A 20,123-nucleotide genomic window follows, 5' to 3' on the forward strand; every position below is an offset into this window, starting at 1 on the left:
TTTTAATTACAAGTTGTTCAAGAATTGTTACTAACACGGAAACAGATTTTCAACAATGTCGTACAACGACTATATGTCAAAAATAGTTCGATGACACAAATTTAGGAAACAAACTGTCACAGGTAATGAAAACAAAAGAATAATAAAGGTGGTGGGGTTAATTTTGCTGGTGAGTTAAATCGTCTGTATTGATGAAAAACATGGCTAGTTGTTAAACTAAATAACTTTTGTATTATTTAACATAAGCGAATGAATTAAAAACCAAAATGTTGAGAAAACATGAAGCTATAGTTAGGTTTTAATTTTAATATTTTATAAATACTGGAATATTCCATAGGATGATGCAAACTGTTTAGCAACCATTATAATGATATTGTTAAGGAATAAGGTTAAAACATATTAAAAAAATCACTTAAATCGGACAACAGGTTTAGGAGATATACGACATCAAAAATTACCAATTTTTAATGTGGCTGGTTAATTTTGGCCCACAGTGTAGTATGGTGAATATTATGCAATGCTAAAACAAGCAAGAAAAAAATTTTATATAGCAAATTTAACATGTATTCAGATTTTTAACCAGGCCGACCCTGGTCAAAATAAAAAAAATTAGCATATTCTCCGATACATATAAACTGTACTTGCCTTGTTGAACCCAGACTGTAGCTGTTATCCAATAGTCTCACAAAGTACATTAAAAATAATCAAAATGTCTCAATCAGTGGTAAGTAAAAAATTACATTAACTAAGTTGTTTAGCTAAGTTTAAAAATATTTTATTTAACTTAGCAAATAGCAAATAAAAAAAAATCCAAATTAAGCACAGTCTAAGTTTTGTTTCACAAACAAAATTTATTTTTTAAATTGTGTAAGGTTTATATTCTTTACAACTTTTCTTAGCAGCAATTCCCTTTATTTTAAGAATTACCTACTCTTTCTTATTTAATTATTATTTTTAATTTTTGAGATTTTAATTCTAGTTTTTTTCTACCACTTTTTTGGATTAACTATTCCATTTCTAAATGAAGGTTTTGATTTTCTTAAATATTATAAAGATAATAATCTCTACTTAAAAATTCTGCACTTATTTTTCTTATTTTTCCTTAATTTATTTTTTGTATAAATGAAAAAAAAAATAAAAAATTCAAACCCTATTTTCACTTTTTTTATGTCACTGCATTAACAGTTAAAATTATTCTTCTTCTTTATGTGTCTTCTGCCTTCCACCGAAAGTTGGTGACCATCAAACGATAGGATTCACTGTTTTGTGCTGCATATAATATGTTTGCAGGTTCTGGTAGAATCATTCTCTCAAGTTTCTCAGCCTTTGGGCAAAAGGAATTTTTTCTTTCTTACCTTTAGTCTTGCCTTCCACTATAAGCTATATCAGACTGTACATCATTACGGAACACATGGCACAGATGTGACTTTTTTTCTTTTAACAGTTATTAATAATTCTGTCTCTTTACCCATTCGTCTCAATACCTATGTGTTGGTCACTGTCTTTCCAAGGTATTCTTCGTATGCGTCGAGACCACCACATTTCTATAGCCTTTTTATAGTTGCTGCTGTTAACATCTATGTTTTACTCGATTCTAAGGCTTAGCTGTTGTTTAAGGGTTTTCTCATTTTTATAAATCTAAATCTTGTTGTTTCAATTCGGATCTTAATCTCTACATCTGGGTCCCTCTTATCGTTTATTGTATATCTCAGATATTTAAATTGGTATACTATTTTAATATGCAGATCGATATTTTGAATGCTATTTTTACTAATCAACATAAAAATAGTGTTCTTTCTGTTGGTCCTAAGTGTAAATTGGTTGACTGTTGTATTTATTCTAGTGAGCACCATCTGTAATTGTCCAATATAACAGTATTACATGCATATAGAAAATTACTTATTGGTACGCCATTATTCTTGATGCCTTCATTATACACTTCTAGTGCATCTAGAAATATTTGTTCTGTGATTATCATTATAAGCGACTTAAAAATGGTTATAAGATATATTAAGTCAACCTAATAAATTTATTTATTACTAAAAGTAATTTGTGTCTAAGTGGTTAATTCCTTTAACTCTGTTGGATCACAAGCCTGCTTTCTTTTTTTTTCCGAACTTTTTACTAAACATATACCTATATTCATTCTAATATTTTGAATAGTTTCATGCTCGGTGTTTATATTATAAGCGCTAATTTTTATTAAATTATTATGTGATATTAATTCCTTTGTCCAGTAGTGACATAGTTTTAAAAAATATATCGCTTTTATTATAATTTTAAAAATTTAGTATGATTTCAAAATAATTTCTAAGAATATATGACAACCATCGATGCTACAATATATTTCTTTTTAATACTGCTTGGTATTTTAACTGGATTTAATATATTATTTAACTTTAAAATATTGATATTAAATTTAATAAACATCGAAATCTTGCGAACAGCAGGAGATTTTTAAATCCAACGTTTGATTTTTTGTCTATATATTTCTTATCACTAAAATTGTTTTCATACAGAATAAGAATTTGTTCTTGTACCGTCTTGGCAGAACTTGGTTAATCTTGGATAATTTTACCACAGCCACGATATAATTCTAGACCTTGGTACACAAAATCCTTCCATACCATTTGCATTTTTTTAGAAGATAAGTTTTATTATCCATTGTTGCTTTTCGGTTATTTATTTCCTATTTTATTTACATTATTTAATTACAATGTAACTGCTTCCATGATCAAAAGATTTTTTCTAATAAATTCAGCGTCATCATCACTGGTGCAATAGCCAGAAAGTAGAGCTGCAATCTTCCCAAGTATTTTTTGACATTCACTCGTAACCTTTGACGATAGTTGCCAGTATTTTGAACAAATTTTCCTAACATTCTAACTCATCTAACTTTTGGTATACCTCTACATAGGTATTTGTATTGGCTAAATATTTTAAAGTCTCTCAGTCCAGATACCATATTCACATATGTTTCAAAATATTTATATCAAGATCTTTTCTCAAACATAAGTAAAAGGATTTTTTTAGAAAAGTCTATTTTGAAGATGGTTCATATTTGGGATCCGATATCTGCATTAAAAAAATTAGGTTTTAGTAAACTCTTATCTTTATTTTCTGTTTTAAATTAGCTATAATTAGATTGGATAAAATTACCTTTATATAATATTCTTTCATTTCATTTCTTAATAAAAGATACTGTATTTTTCAGTATAACAAATATTTCATGAAAATTAACTTTATTTTTTCAGGTTCAACCTCTTGAAACTGAGACAACCTCAATTCTTGCTAGTAATATACCCTTAATTTTGATTGGAATTATCTCAGTTCTATTAGGATACCAATACTGGTTTAAAAACCAACGATATGTTCAGTTGGGCAATAAATTCCCAGGACCACCCACTTTACCATTAATTGGAAATGCTCACTTAGCCTTGGGAAAATCTGCACATGGTAAGTGTATTTGACAGTATAGTAAACAACTACAGCAGATCCATTGGGTCTTTGCACACTATCATCATTCATATTAGAAGATAAAAATCAAAGCATGTGAGCCAAACTTATATTCGTCGGTTACAAGAATTAGAAAATGGCTAATATTACGATAAACGTTTTTACATTTTCTTTTTATTTCATTTGTTGGATTTCGAAAACGATATACATTTATGAATGTGTTGTTCCGATTTTTGAAAACACAGGTTGTCCGATAATAGTCAACGTAAATAAATATTTAAACCGTAGTTATCAGGAATAAATGTATTTTCATTAAATATAATATAAAGTTTCGTCTTTTATGGTATTTGCAAGCAAGATTTAATAGCAACTATCTTTGATATAGAAGGCGCATTTGATACCATCTCTAGAAATGCAATCCTTGACAAACTTTTTGAATGTAACCTTACTGGCAACATATACGCATTTATCAAAAACTTCTAGATCGTTCAGGGTTTCTGTCAATAACTTCTTTTCTTCTCCACAAATCAAACATGATAGAGTTCCTCAAGGTTCAGTTTTAAGCACATCCTTATTCATTCTTTCGGTTAGCAAGTTAAGTAAAAATATAGCTCCACCAATTAAAAGCATATTATATGCCGATGGCCTAATAATGTACTGTCATGGTAAATTCAACGCAACTACTAGTAAAATTCTACAATTAGGAGTAAATGACCTACAAAACAAAGTAGCTTCTCTAGGACTTACCCTCTCCCACTCTAAATCCAAAGTTATTAAATTTAGCAGAAGAATGAGTTTTTTTGATCCTGAAATCACTATCAACTATTTCAAATTACCGGTTGTTGATAATTGCAAAATATTGGGGCTGATATTTGATTCAAGATTAACCTGGAAACAACACATACAGGAACTTAAGGAAGTTTGCCTAAAAATGTTAAATATAATCAAAACACTCTCACATTATCATTGGGGCGCGGAAGAAACTACGTTACTAAATTGACGTTTCGTCTATATGTCTGGTACTAAATCAATCTTAAATTCACTAAATACAGTACACAACACGGCTAGTCGTCCATGTCTTGGAGCATTCCGTTTTAGTCCGGCAGAAAGTCTTTACTGTGAAGCTAATGAACCTCCTCTATGGCTTAGGCGAGAAAACCTTCTTCTCTCCTATGCTGCTGCAATTTCTTCTAATCCGTCCAATCCAGTATATTATTTAATTACATCATCACACCATCCCCATTACAACTTTCCATGTAACTTAATTATACATCCTCTTCCTAGTCTTCTACAACCGTTACTAAAAGATATAAATTTGTCTGAAACCAGAACTCTACCATTCTCCAATAATCCCTATTGGACCAACATACTCCCATATCATGATATTTCCCTCACCAAATTTAACAAGGAAGATACCAGTATTAGTACATTAAGAATTCTCTTTCTAGAACCTATAAACAAAAATAAATATAACATAGTTCTTTACACTGACGCGTCAAAAACTGAAAGTGGTGTTGGATATTCTGTAACCACTGTACAACAGCCTATCGAACTCTCTAAAATTTCTTATTGGTGTAGTATCCACACTGGTGAATTACTAGCGATCTCACATGATTTCAAATATGCCCAACAATATCCAAATACACACATAGCCATATGCTCTGATTCACTTTCCTATATATACTCCATTAATGCTATATCCACCAACCATCCTATCGTACAAGATATTCATGACACATATTAGCTTCTTATAAACCAAAATACAACGATCACTCTGATATGGGTACCATCCCATGTTGGTATTAGTGGTAACGAAAAAGCTGATTGCCTTGCCAAAAAAGTCGCATCATCCACGGACACCATTATCAATATACAAATTTGCAAAGATCTCAAAGCTAGACTGAAGAAGCTTAATCTATCCACCTGACAGATTCACTGGAATATTGTTACTTCAGCGCTGCATGAAATTAAACTCTCAGTGAACCTTCTTACCTATCCCAGCTTATCTCGAAAAAATATTTCAATCATACGGAGATTGCATATAGAACATACCCGTCTAACTCATGGCTACCTGATGACATCATCTCCATAACCAAAATTTCAGCACTGCAATACGACTCTCCGAATCAGGCATATATTTATCGAATGCCCTTTTTATGCCAAAATACGCCAACAGCTCGATATCAGTACTAACTTCAAAGAGGTCCTAAACAGCACAGACCAAATCAACAAGGTTATCAAATTCCTCGAGAAAAGTCAACTGCTCAACAAAATATAAATGTTATATTACAAGTTTTTATTATTTTCTCTTTATGTTAAATGTTAACTACATTATCTTGTAATTTATATGATATTACCATGTAAATCGTAACTCGTGTTAATGACCATAGATGTCACATGCACGTTAATTTAAATAAAAAAAAATATAAATTTTGAGCATTTTGTTTATTTAGTGCTAACTATGGTTTTCAGAATTACTTTTGTTTTTACTACCATTGAGGAGATTAATGACAAAAAGTGGCCAAAAAAACAACAAAATTCAAATTAAGAACCGATGTAAAATAAATTAAAAAATGAAAAACTTTTACGCTGGGTAAAAAAACAATTTATTTTAAATATTTATTTAAGCATCGTATACAACCATAAATTTAAGATTTCTTCACTGTCAAAATCTGAGGTACTCATATTACCACTGTCTAATATGATTGGTTGAGTGTTAACATCACCGAAATTTATTTTTTAGGATATACCACTTTTTAATAAGGTAATGAATGTGTTTCACACTCTTGTTTTCCAAATTTCTGTGTTACATTGGTTAAGTACCTATTCCACATATTTATGACCACACTATCGAAAACTTCTATCTTCACCAATATATTTATTGGAATATGACTTACAGTTTGTCCAAAAAATAATTTAATAGCGTTGAGTTTGCAGTGACAAGAAAGTAGTCTCAACAATTACTAACCATGTTCTCGTAGTAGCTTATCAATTACATACACATTCTCTTTTTGTTCATTTTTGCTATTTGCAGTAATTCAGATTTTGTGAGTTCTAAGTTAAACTTTTTTTTTGCCAACCAGGTAATAATTTCCATTTTAGTTGAAACAGCGGAAGGTTTCTTTTCTAAAGAAACATTGTAATATAAAACATTATACAACACAACTATTGACGGCTCTTCTAAATTAAGAATAACTTGTTGACCTATCTATTTGTGAATGTTTATTTTCTTATGATAATTAGCTATTTTGGATATCAAGCAGACTAATAAACTTGCTTCAGTAAAAAATTATTCCGACAAACCAACATAAATCCTTGTAAAATATTAACATTTATACCCTTTTGGTTTATGTACACTTTTAACATTGTTGTCTTGCCAGAAAATTGTTTTATTTTTCTTTGAACAAATCCATATTTTGTCTAAAAAAGGTCTTTGGGTCGAACACTATTAAGATTTTCCATATACGTACAAAGGAACTTGACTCTTAAAGCAGCAATACTAGTGCGATAAACGCTCTTTGATTATTGCCCGTTCTGCATTTCGCTTATCGAATACAGAACTATCCTAAGTCACAAAATGCAAATTTTACTGGAAGGCACTTTTTCTGATTTACTTAAACAAAAATTTTAAAAAACAAAGTGACTATAATGTAACTTTTTAATGCTATCTTCAATTACGCTTATGTTTTTTCCGATAAAATTAGTTATTCACAAATTTGTGGAATTAGGATACCTTGCCCGTTATAGGTAAAATTCTATGTCCATATAGGTTTAAATCGAGCAGGAACATGATGGACTACTTCTGATTTGAATATAGTGAGCTTAAGAAAGGAAATTAAAAATCAGAAATGAACTAAACAAATTTATTATTGATACAAACGAACAAAAAATATTAGGTAACTAATCTAGACACAATACTACCTGTTAGTTGCAAAAGTAACTTTTTTCTAAACAAACTACAAAAAATCTTATATACCAGGTAAGTATTCAAAAAGAAATAAGTATGGATTCTTAAGATGTAAGGGAATTATTACTCGGAATAATCTGTACGTAAAACCGAATAAGGCAAATCAGCATAAAAAATTATGGTACTGGACGGGTATCACTTTCTTGTTGCATAAAAATTGTAGATGCTCATGTTTTTTTTTAGTCAATGGAAGAAAATCTTTATATAAAGGTTTCAACTTTACATTATTTATATCGATATTAATTGACTTTCTACCTTTTTGTAATAAATCAATCGTTTTATATAGCTCACGATAATCATGTTTGAAAAGAATTTTGTTCGGAAATTTGCTATTTGCCTCTATAATGCGTATCTTATTTAAATGTGCGCACCGTGCGCACTAATGTATACTACTGATCAGGGGAAAATATGGAAATATTCTTAGATGCTCTCTCTATTACACTGTGCATCGAGTTCCGTTTTGTCTGCGTGTATCTTTTCTCCAAGAAAACTGCTGCACATAATTAACTAATTAGCTTAGCCTCTTCTTTATCCGCATTTTTTAATTGTCGAGCAACCTCCTTGTTTCTAATATGTTACTGGTATTCTTTTTCCATTTCATTTTTCTCTTCCATTGTGCTTTCTGTATATTTGTTACATATATCTTTTTTAGGGACGAAAAACTATAAATTGTATTCATTGTTAAATATTATTCTGTACATACTTTCAGTCGCAGGTTTAATATTCTGTTCTTTACAATATTCAAGATAAATGCCATACATCTTGGCTATGTTAAGTGTCAATGGCAAAAATCGTTTAGATGTATTTTTCCGATAGTAGTGGCTTTCGACAGTTTCAAATAGATTAAAGTGGTCTCTTATTGACTGCTTGACAAAATTATCTAGTTAAGAGTTTTGACCTACTTTACCTTGACGATCTTCTGAAACTATACCCGGACTTGTTGAACTGTTTTAACAACTTGGGCACTAATTCCTAATGTGTTTAAAAAAAAGATTTTACATAAAACTGTTTTCTGTCCACGATTATAAAACATTTTCTAAATTTTTTTGTGTTTCCTTCACTAATCACCTTTTCTTCACTTCCTTCACTTTCTTTTTCTAATTTTTTTTGTGTTGCCTTCATTTTCCATATTATTTTCCCCATCGCTCTCTTTCTTTTCACTAATTTCTCATAAGCGTGTTCTGACTATTTCTGTCATATCTACATTGTTTGCAATTAAGTCACGTTGTCTGTTAATGTTTGCTAGTTGCCAATAACTTTGAAAAATCTGCCTTCTTTCTTCTTCTGAAATCTTTTTGCTGCATTTATTTCTACAATTAGTGGAAGAATTTTTTTGCTGTTTTTGTGCATGAATGTTTTCTTTCCAATCAGCATACTATTTACGCGATTACGGGATGCCTTAATTTTATTTCTCCTCCATTGACTTGGGTTTCTTTGTCGTTTGCGTGTGTTTAACTGCTTAGATGTCACCGATTGGCCTTGATTATCACAATCTAATAAACTTTCTTTATCTACTAGATCTTGATATTGAAATGGGTAGTTGTTTTTATTGGCCTATAAGCAGGATGATTACTACGATTATCAGAAGCAAATGGATCTTTAGATTCAGAGAAGGGTAAATCGTCCTTTAAAATATTGAGTTCATTAAGGGGCATATTACTACTTCGAATTAATTGGAAATTTGAGATGTCTTTTATGCTGGAATTAGGAATTTTGTCCAGCATATTACCTGGCTGATGTATTGGCGTGACAGGATTACTATGAAAAAATATGTTGATGTTTTCCAAGGAACTAAGAAAGAAGGGCTAAGAACTAAGAAAGAAGAAAGACTTAATATAACACTTTCTTGCATTAGTCGAGCTACATCTTTATCTGAAGATATTTTTTGGTTTTGAAGATATACAAAATATTAGTATATAGATTCTATTAAAAATTAAATTTTCTAAATATTACCTAATTCTGCGTTTTCATCTGAAATTATATCTGAGGCCAATAGAGGTGGAGCTTGCAGCAACGCCTTTTTATTCATTAGCTGAGTGTTACTTTCATTTAGTTTTTCATAGGGAAGAAAAGAAGGGTGCCTGAATTAAATAGATTTTTCTGTGCTTTACCTGTTCTAAAAGTTTCTTTGTTTTTCTTGTCAATTATGAAAGAAGGTAACGATTGTAACTTAGTTATTTCAGCTGCACTCCTTTTATCCAGATTTTGGATGTCTACAATAAAAAATATATGAATTATTATAATTACGTCTTGAAATTTAATAAGCTAATTTTTCCTATTACCTTTGTTCAGAGTATATTCGATTGTTTTGTTCACAGACAACATTATACTATTACAACTACTAAACTGGTCTAGCTTATTCTAATACACTTATATTTGCAGCATATTTCCCTTAACTACTTTCATAAATATTTTTTTTACAACATACGTTTATGTAAAATATTGATTAAGAAGTTACTATATATAGTGATATCTATATGCACTCTCTAGAAAAGGCCTAGTAAGCATTTGGGAAGACAAGCGAAATTTTAATAGGTAGATATCTAATCTTAAATACGGAAGAAATAAACACATCAATGTAACAGTAGTTTATGACTGGAAGCTATATGAATATGACTAATAAACAGAAAAAACGTATTTCTATAGTATCATCCGTTTATTTCCAACTGATCTAAATAATTTTACAAATTTTCTGTTTCAGGAATTTTTAAAATTGCACTTCAATATTATCAAGAAATGAAAATTGATGTTGCGAGGGTTTGGCTTGGACCTAGATTGATCATTGGCGTCGCAAATGCCGATGATATAGAAGTAAGTATCATAGATCGAAAAATATACACTATACAAACAAATCTATACATTCTATTCTTGGTCTCAGATTATTTTAGGTAATAGTGTTCATTTGGAAAAATCTCCTGACTATAGTTTATTCGAACCCTGGCTTGGTGATGGCCTGCTCATCAGCAAAGGTAAATATCTGAAAGGCATTTTATAAAATAATATGAAATTTTTAATGTTAGTACAAAGTTTTAAAATCTATAGGCTTATTATAGGTTGTTTTATTTTTAAATTCACGCGTATTTTCACACGTTTGGATTTGTCTGCAAAACTAAAAACTGTTGTGTAATTTGCTAAGCTTATCTTTAGCAATGTTTACAATATATCTGCATATATAATCCATATTAGCTACTACAATATTTTAAAAATATTATTGTTTTAAATCTGTTTCATAAATTTGATGCTAATTTGTAATCATTCTACATAAATTGTTATTTGTAAGATAAACTAGATAAACTTCTGTATCGAATTGCCATTTGAACCTTTAGTGATCGATTTATTACATTATTATCTGCACTTTTATATTAGATTTAAAAGCCCTTTATAAGAGCTATTTTTATATTCTTTTCTATGAATTTCTTTATTCTTTGCAATCTATGGCCGTTATTAATGGATTTCCATGTAGTTTCCTATCCTCTACACTGATTTTTAAGCCAGCCATAATTCAAATTCTAGTCCAAATATTTGTATTAATATTTTTTTTCATATCAAGCTCATTACTTACTTTTTCCAAAATTTAAAGATAACAGACATAAAAAATATATATTTATTTTTCTAGGCAGCACGCTTGATTTCAGTATCGTGCATCTGTGATTTCCTTTTACTTATTTATTATGCCAATAACTAGTATTTTTGCTAAAGCCGTATATATTGCTAAAGTTGCCATAACCCCTACAGCTAAAATGTTACCAAATGGGAAAATTTGTGTTCCTGGCGCTTTTCTTATCTCTAAAAGAAATCAAATAGATCATTGAAGAACTTATTGGCAAACTTTTGTCGACTAATCAACAACACAATACGTTTATATACAACCAAATATCTCAAATTCCAGATGGTTTAAGAAATTTAATACTGCCTACTTGTTATTTGGTCATCTTGGAAAAAACAAAATCTAATATTCAGACTTATTTGAAACATTTCACGAACAAGGAGATATTAACCATATTTCTTTAAGTGTTCCAAATATTTTCAGAATTCCCTAGCTCTTTTAAACCACTTATAAACTCTGTAAATATTTCCTCATTACCAAATAAATAACTTATTGTCTACTAATGTTAAAGGATATATGATTTTCTGATTAAATTTATACATAATGCAAACGTGTGTCTGTAGTCAATCTTAGCTAATATAGTTAACCTTTGATTTTATCCCAATTGTGGTGCTTTATGAAAATCTATCAAAGTGAGGACAAGAGGTTTATTGTATTCTATAGATTTTTCAATAAGCGTCTTTACTGTATGGAGGTGATCATTGGTACCATAATTTGATCGGAATTCTGCCTGCTCTCTCGGTTAGTAGAAATCAAATTTTTTCTTAAATCTTGATGTCACTAACCTAGTAAAGAGCTAGGTAGGTAAAGGTAACATTTATATATTATTATATGATATAAAAAGGCTCTCAGGATGCTGAGAATATAGCTGTTGAAAACTAGAAAATCCAAGCTAGAGACAGGCCAGAATGACGTAGAAAGCTTGCGATAATCATGATAAGATCCATGATAATAATGATGATGATAACTAACGTTTAAGAAAAGATCTAAGAAGTGTAGAAGATGAGAAGATAGCTGTTGCCAACTTGAAAATCCAAGGAAGAGACAGAGCAGAATTGCGCAGAAAGCTTGCGATAATAATGATAAGATCCATGATAATAATAATGATGACGACCAACATTTAAGAAAAGATCCAAGAGGTGTAGAAGATCACAAGGAAGATTTTCTAAAAGATGGATTAATGAAATTACAGAAATTTACAAAAATACCTATGCAAGACTTAGAAGAAATGACCAGAGATAAAGATCTATGGAGATGGAGACTACATGGACACCAGACTCAGGAGAGTCAAGACTGAAGAGAGATGTATAAATAGAAATAAACTCAACATACTATACTATTTATGAATCACTTTATTATTTCCTATTTTCATATAATCGTTTGTATCGAAGGCATTTTTTTGCCAAGAGAAGCTTTTATAGTTAGGACCTTTTATACTGCTAATATTTTTTTAATTTAATTAATATATTTTATTACTTTTTTAGGCGAAAAATGGAGGTCCCACAGGAAAATGATTGCACCAACTTTCCACACCTCAATCTTAAAATCTTTTATGCCGGTATTTAACAGAAACGCTACTGCTTTGGTCGAAACTTTTAGAAAAGAACAGGGAAAAGTATTCGATTGCCATGATTACCTTAGCAGTACAACTGTAGATACTTTGCTAGGTAATATATTTGTTAAAAATCTTAAATATTATTACAAATAAAAACGTTCTAAATGTTAAATAGCTAACAAGTGAACCATTAACACTAACCATTAGCATTTCTTCTTTGTATTAAATTAGTATTATTTCAGAGTTAAAATTGCTTTGCAACTAATATTTTGTTCTAGTTTTGCCCTGAATATACCCTTATTCTGACCTCCAAAATGTCACCATATGCTTTTTTATTTTCTCATCCTCTCTGATATTTTCTTTCGTTTTTCTTTTAACTTTAATATTCAGAATTAACAATTTTGTTGTTGGCTGGCATACTTACTGACTATTACATTTGGTAATTTTTTTTCTTTCATAAAATAATCTATTAGTTAATAAATTGTTGGTCCACTTTTGAATGTGACTTTGTTTAATTTGTCCCTTTTGAATAAAATGAGTTAACGATCGCATATATAGTATTACTGCTATCTTTAGCATATCACTTTCTAGCTTCAAAACCTAGTTCTTCATCTACCATTTGTCATCCTCTTTTGGGAGAACACATACATTCAATAAAACGGGTTTTTTTTATTTTATTACTTGTATAATACTCTCCTCTATTCTTCTTTAAGTACTTAGCTTTTCAGGAATATCAGCGACCAGTCGCAAGATCTTGCTTTGTATAAAGCGGATTTAATTAGTGTCTCGATGACTCCATACTATTGACAAAAGTTCTTCAGCCAGGATTTTCTTTGCCAACCAGAATCACGTTTTTCTTTTCTTTTTCTCTGAATAGTCAAATATGTATATTTGTCACTATTGATAGTTTGTCTCCAACTAAGGCGGGGTCTTTCCCTTTTTTTTTCCTACCGTGAGGGGTCTACATTAAGACTTGTTTTGGGAGACGTTCTTCAGACACTCTCTTTACATGACCGTACCATCTGAGTTGTTGGGTACCAATATCGTCTACTATTGTATGTTTTACTTTCATAATTTCTCTTATTATGTTGATCGTTACTCTTTCTAGTCTAGATTTTCCAGCTGAACTTCTCCAGAAATCCATTTCCGTTGTCTCAAGTTTTCTCTTGTATCTTTACTTTATTTGCCATACTTCATTACTGTAGGTAACTATACTTTTATTGATTGTATTATATATCTTGTGCTTATTATTATTAGAGATTGGTGGTTCTCAAAGGATACTATTGAGAAAGGAAATTGCTTTTCCTGCTTGGTTATATTTTTCCTCAATTGTGTCGTCTACGTTGCCTTCTTTTGTAATGATCACACCTAAATATTTGTATGTGTTGCAATGTTTGATAACTTCTCCATCTTCCAATATGAGGTCCTGTTGTTTCCCGCCGATACACATATACTCCGTTTTTTGGATATTGATTTCAAGTCCCCATTTTTTATTCGATTAATTTTCGAGTCATATACTCAATATCTTCATAATCTTGTGCTATCACTAGTTGGTCATCTGCAAATGACAAAGTTTATATGTTATTGTTGTTAATCGGCATTCCCATATTTCTACATATGCGTTTCCACAGTTTAAGAGCTTGTTCTAGATAAATTTTAAATAATGTCGGGGAGAGACAGCAGCCCTGCTTAAGGCCTTTATTCATTTGGAATCCTTTTGACAGATTATTTGACATTTTGAATGTCATATTATACTTGACACTTTGAATGTCAAAGTTAAAAAATTCGTCACTCTGTCGGTCCACATTATCCTTGGCATTTTACGCTCATACTTCAAAAGTTTCTATTATTTTAAATATGGTTTCAGTGAGTGTTCATTCTATTGAATATAATATTGTTGACAGAATTGCTTAATAAACGTATTATTAAGTGAATATTTATTTATTTGTTAATAATACATATTTTACCTTCTTTAATGTTCAGGCTTGTTTTATTCTGCTTTTGATTTTTTAAATAAGTCCTATTTATCACTTGCCCAAAAAACCAAATATTTGTCTGATTGTACTTTCTCCATTGTTTCTTTATTTGTCCCAATGTCAGTTAAACTTTTTAACTGGATTTTTGTTTTTGCTTATGACTATCTATCCAGATTTGTATCACTCAAAATAGCAATTAACTTGTCTTATTGAACACTGTGAAATGCTTTCTGGTAATCAACAAAGCAAGCATACATATCAACACCTAGACTTCGGCATCTATGTTAAAAAACTTGTATACTATATAACGCTTTCCTTGAGAATATGTAGAAAGTACTCCAGTCTTGTATAAACAGTCAAGCAAGCTTAACAGGAGTAAGATATATCTATATTCTTTAAAAGTTTAAAAATCTTCTTTCTTCACTCCATATTGTTCCGGTATCTTTTCATCTGTACCTAATAGTTCTTCTGTCGTATATAAGTTCATCCATCCAAGCTGTAACAGTCAGTAATATTATATATGTTATTAATGTTATATGATTACCTCTATTACCTACAAAAACATTTTCAATATATTTTTTACTTTTTTAAAATTGTTCTTGTATGGTACTAAATATTTATAACTTCTACCATAATTTATTGCATTTTTCTAAAAGCAATTATACCAATTTTCAACATTTATCTCTTACACCTTCTTTTTTTTCTTTTTTTGAATGCAAGCCACATTTACTGCTGTTTTAAGAGCAGCCATAAATTGCATAATTTTGACTGGTAGACTTCCAAGGTTCTTAAACGCACACTGATTTTTTTAACCCTATAATTTACTAGAATAATATTGTATAATTGTTATATTATATCTACCTTTTAGAAACTGCTATGGGTGTTACGAAAGAACACGACAGCAATACTGGATTTGATTATGCCATGGCTGTTATGCGGTACGTATCTATACTGCACATACTATGCAAACCTTTACAAAAAAATTAACTTAATCTTTTTACAGCATGTGTAACATCCTCCATCTTAGACATATGAAATTCTGGTTGAGACCTGATACCATTTTTAACTTCACCAAACTGAGTAACATCCAAGTAAATCTTTTAAAAGTCATTCACGATCTCACTAACGGTGTAAGTTTTTGCATTGTATTTAAGTTTATTATACAAATATCATTAAATACATAGAACTTAAAATCTACGTCGTGTTTTACATGATAACTGTGCTATCGTCAGCGTTAATATACATTTTTACATTCTTCTAGGTTATCAAGCGAAAGAAAGCAAACTATTTTGAAAGAGAAAAGTCTGGAGAAAAGAGTTTGTACGAACAAGCCATAAAGACTTCCAGAATTGACGAAAAACAAGGAAATCTAATTGAAACTCGTGATCTTATGTCAAACTTATTGAGGGATGATTTGGATGAAAACGAGGAAAATGATGTTGGTTAGTAAAAAATATTTGTTTTAAAGAAATAAAATAATTATTAGGAAGATGTCTACGATCTATGATTTAACCATGTTATTGATGTTTTGTAGGTGAAAAGAAAAGATTGGCTTTCCTTGATTATCTTATTGAAGCCAGTCAAACCAAAGGAAATGCACTTAGTGATAAAGAGATTAACGAAGAAGTCAATACTATTATGTTTGAGGTAATATTTTGTGGTTATAGATTTCTGACTTTTCCAGCTTTGATGCCATGGGTTAATAAGGTGTTCTTGTTTAAGTCTCAAATTTGGGATTTTGTGCTGCTATGCTATCACATGTAATTTATCTTAAAAGATCACATCACAAGACTACATTTTCTGGTTTTCAGATTGGAAAGACTTAACTAGTTGACATATATTCAACCTGAAGAGCCAGAGTATGGTGGCATAATGTGGTGAATATGTTACTAAACCGTTGATTTCTTAAACTTCAGTCTTATTTTATGCCGTTTGTCGCAATTCGAACGCCATTGATTTTTGTTTTACCACGACTCAACTTAGTTTCTTCTATTCATAGCTATAATAATTCGTATCCTAAATTAAATCATAGCTATATCTTCCCAAGACTTCTTCTTTGGGGTTCCTTTTTTCTCTATCAGGGTGGGATTTGTTTTCAGGCTCTAATTGGTAATCTTTTATTCTTCATTCATCACATCTAATTGTATCAAGAAAGCCGTTTTGCTATACGGTACCTTTTATTGTAAATTCTTACATTCTTTATTTTTTTAATGCTATTTGTTCTTAAATGGTCACGTTCACGTAGTGTGGGTCTACAGTATCTTTGCCAAAAATTGTGTTCTACTGCAATAATTTGGTTGTCATGCTCTTACTTATTGTCCAGATTTTAATCCGTATTTAACCGTACCAGTGTTGTGAACAATTGCTCTTTTTTGATTTCTGTCGAACATCTTTACTCCATAATAAAGAGTTTATCTGCTTATGGTGGCTCTACTTCTGTCTATTTTTTAAAGTATATACTTTTCGCCACTCCCATCTTCCGTATTTTCCGTAATCATTCCCTGGACAGCCTATTGTCATGTATTTAGATTGGTCTGTATTTATATCTAGAATCCACTTATTAATTCTTCCACCAGTTTTTAAATAACATATGTAGCGTCTTCAACACCTTCTGCTACCATAATTTTTTCGTAAGCAAATATTGTGGTTATATTACTTTCCTCAAATTTTACACACATGTTTTTACATTTTTTAAACCAATCTTTCAGAACTGACTTTATATAAATTTTGAAGAAGATGGGAGATAGACAATATCCTTGTGTCATATCTTGCTAACTTTAAAGAATTCTGAGTATACATTTTCCGTCTTTACACAACTAATGTTCCCTTTAAAAAAGTTTTTCACTGCATTGATCTACTGTGGATATATTCTGCTTTCTGTCAAAGATTTCCACAATTTATTTATTGGAACACTATCATAGGTTTTACTTGAGTCCCTTAAAACCAGGTACAGTTGGCTTCCACATACAAGGAATTTCTTCATTACCTATTTTATACAAAACAAATTATCAAAACATGATCTTTCAGGTCCAAAAACCCTTTTGTTACACCCAGTCTTCAAACTGACTATCTATCCTATTTCATACTACTCTGCCGTACAATCTTCCTGCGGAAGTCCTACACTGAGACAGTCAAGTTTATTACCTTTCTTGTGTAAAAAACTCTGTAAGCAGTTTTCGATGCAGATGGAATTCCTTCTTCATTCAAACATTTATTGAAATCACGGATAAATTTTCCAATACACATTCGACAAAAATTTAAATGGTTTTACAGGTGTACCTTCAGGACCAGGTAACTGATTCTTTTAATTCTTGTTAGTGTTTTTTTATTACTTTTTCTGTAACTGGAACACGCTTATTCTGAAACATCTGAAGATCGTAATTAAGCTCCTGAATAAGCTATCGATCTCATTTCCCAGTACTCGTGTTTTGTTTTCATTAGCTGTTTCTTGACTAAACAGCAATACCTTTTGTACATGTGCTTATCTTGTGGATCTTTGGCCATCTGTTATACAATTCTTTCTTTAGTTTTTCTAATTCTTTATTCCATCGAATGTTGTTTAATTTTTTCGTTAATTTGTCACCCTCGGCGTCTTTTGCCGCTTTGTGTAAGTACATTTTAAGGACATTGTACATCTGTTCTAGTGATACTGTAAGGTGTATGTTTCATCTTTTTAGCTAGCCTCATTTTTTACAGGAAAATTGTGTAGTCATTATAAAAATTACATACATACATACATCCATACAAAATAATTAAACTTACAGAAATGAGTGATTTTTAGGGTCATGACACGACTGCCGCTGCTTCCAGTTTCGTTATGAGCTTATTGGGTATTCACAAAGACATTCAAGAAAGAACATTTAGTGAATTGAAAGAAATCTTCTCCGACAATTTGCATAGACCTATCACATTTAATGACACGCTTCAGATGAAGTATCTAGAAAGAGTAATTTTAGAATCTTTAAGAATGTATCCACCAGTACCTCTGATTGCAAGAAAAGTGAACGAAGATGTAAAATTGGGTAAGCTTGCGTTTAATTTTTTTAACTATAATATGTATACATTAGACATTTTTCTATAATTTGCGTCTATTTATATTTGTACAGTCAGTATATTAAATCACTATCCTGCAGCTTATGTAACTAAGCCCTTACAGTACAGGTAAATGTTCTGTAAGTATAATATTTACTAAATATTCATTAAAAAATTACTATTGGTTTCTGGTTTAGTTTTTTAGATCTACTTTTTTAAGCCTTTACTTCTAATAAAAATACTCCCTTACGTGTCCCTCATGTAAAATTTAAGACCCTTTATTAAATAGATGACTATCTAAGGCTTGTTCTCTAATGCTTTTACCTATAAACTTGACTTTTTTGTTTCCTTTATATTGTTTATTCAACGAATATTAATCCTACTACGTGACTTTTTTTCAATAACTTTAAAAATATGCGATTCTTACCTTACTGATGTTCCATTATTTCATATTTTTTGGTTTAGTATTATATTCTTGTATTTCTTTTTGTCAATTTGTAGAAATGTTTTATCTCTGGTGCAGCTAGTGTTTTTATTTTTTTTATGAAAGACGTTATTCTAGTGCTACATGTAAATATCATTATTAACAATATAATTAGATCGTATCTGTTTTTTCCATAATAAATTTGTTTCCATGTTTCTAGATTATTACTTTCTATTCTACCATAAATATCTTTGTCTTTGATTCGTTTAAACATTTTACCATAACCCAAAAAGTTACCTCATTATAGCACTAATGTATAGCGTCTTTACAAACCTATTTTGTTAGATTTGAGAATAGTTATCTGTAATATTAATTATTTTTTCAGCTTCTGGTGACTACACCATTCCTGCTGGAACCACAGTAATTGTATCCCAATTCATTCTCCACCGTAACGAGAAATACTACAAGAACCCTCTGGTGTTCGACCCTGATAACTTCTTGCCAGAAAAATGCCAAGAACGACCATACTATGCTTTTATTCCATTTAGTGCTGGTCCCAGAAGTTGCGTAGGAAGGAAATACGCCATGCTCAAGCTAAAGGTACTCCTTGCTGATGTCATAAGGAAATTCGAAATCGACTCAATAGATCAAGAAAAAGACTTTAGACTTCAGGGCGATATCATTCTTAAAAGGGAAGAAGGATTTAGGATTAAGGTGACTGAAAGGGTTTGAAATATAAATTGTAAAAAATGGGTCGAATTATTTTTATAAATATGTTTATATATTCATATATAGATACTGTTACGAAGAATGTTATTTTATTGTGTTACTAAAATTAGCGATTTTATTCTTACTCTTATGGATCTATTAATAAATTTTATTTATTTTTATGGCATTGGTTATTCTTTCAACACAATTCCAAATCGAAGCAGTAGTTTTAAATATCAAAAAAATTAAATGTTCGTAGTTTATAGCTAAACGGTAATTTCAACAAGATGTGTTAAAGCAAAAATAAACTTAACACAATTTTTGACACAAAACTGTCAATAATTAAACATGCTTTTCAAGGTTTCTCACCGATTTTAAAGCTATAAACAGTGCTTAGT

The 20,123-nt window shown here is 30.4% G+C and overlaps 2 protein-coding genes across 2 annotated transcripts in view; one reads left to right on the plus strand and one right to left on the minus strand.

Annotated features, from left to right (window-relative positions):
- Positions 1 to 654: 654 nt before the first annotated feature.
- Positions 655 to 19,907, plus strand: LOC140439463 (cytochrome P450 4g15-like). The gene is made up of 11 exons (XM_072529386.1): positions 655 to 724; positions 3,255 to 3,456; positions 10,125 to 10,234; positions 10,302 to 10,392; positions 12,515 to 12,697; positions 15,430 to 15,499; positions 15,565 to 15,691; positions 15,823 to 16,003; positions 16,096 to 16,208; positions 18,343 to 18,583; positions 19,403 to 19,907. The coding sequence occupies exons 1-11, from the start codon at positions 710 to 712 to the stop codon at positions 19,747 to 19,749; spliced, it is 1,680 nt and encodes a 559-aa protein (XP_072385487.1). The 5' UTR covers positions 655 to 709; the 3' UTR covers positions 19,750 to 19,907.
- LOC140439464 (odorant receptor Or1-like) overlaps positions 9,224 to 20,123 on the minus strand; it is a 167,948-nt gene continuing 157,048 nt past the window's right edge. Inside the window, exon 8 of the mRNA XM_072529388.1 lies at positions 9,224 to 9,636. Coding sequence (XP_072385489.1) covers positions 9,598 to 9,636 — 39 coding nt within the window. The 3' untranslated portion in view covers positions 9,224 to 9,597. The remainder of the gene's footprint in view (positions 9,637 to 20,123) is intronic.

The sequence above is a fragment of the Diabrotica undecimpunctata genome, chromosome 4 (assembly GCF_040954645.1).
Source record: "Diabrotica undecimpunctata isolate CICGRU chromosome 4, icDiaUnde3, whole genome shotgun sequence".
NCBI lineage: Eukaryota > Metazoa > Arthropoda > Insecta > Coleoptera > Chrysomelidae > Diabrotica > Diabrotica undecimpunctata.

Bases quoted from the DNA above. Each gene is read 5' to 3' on its own strand.
- LOC140439463 (XM_072529386.1), top strand. The intron at 10,393-12,514 runs GTAAATATCTGA...TTACTTTTTTAG, and splicing joins TGGCCTGCTCATCAGCAAAG to GCGAAAAATGGAGGTCCCAC. The intron at 12,698-15,429 runs GTAATATATTTG...TCTACCTTTTAG, and splicing joins AACTGTAGATACTTTGCTAG to AAACTGCTATGGGTGTTACG.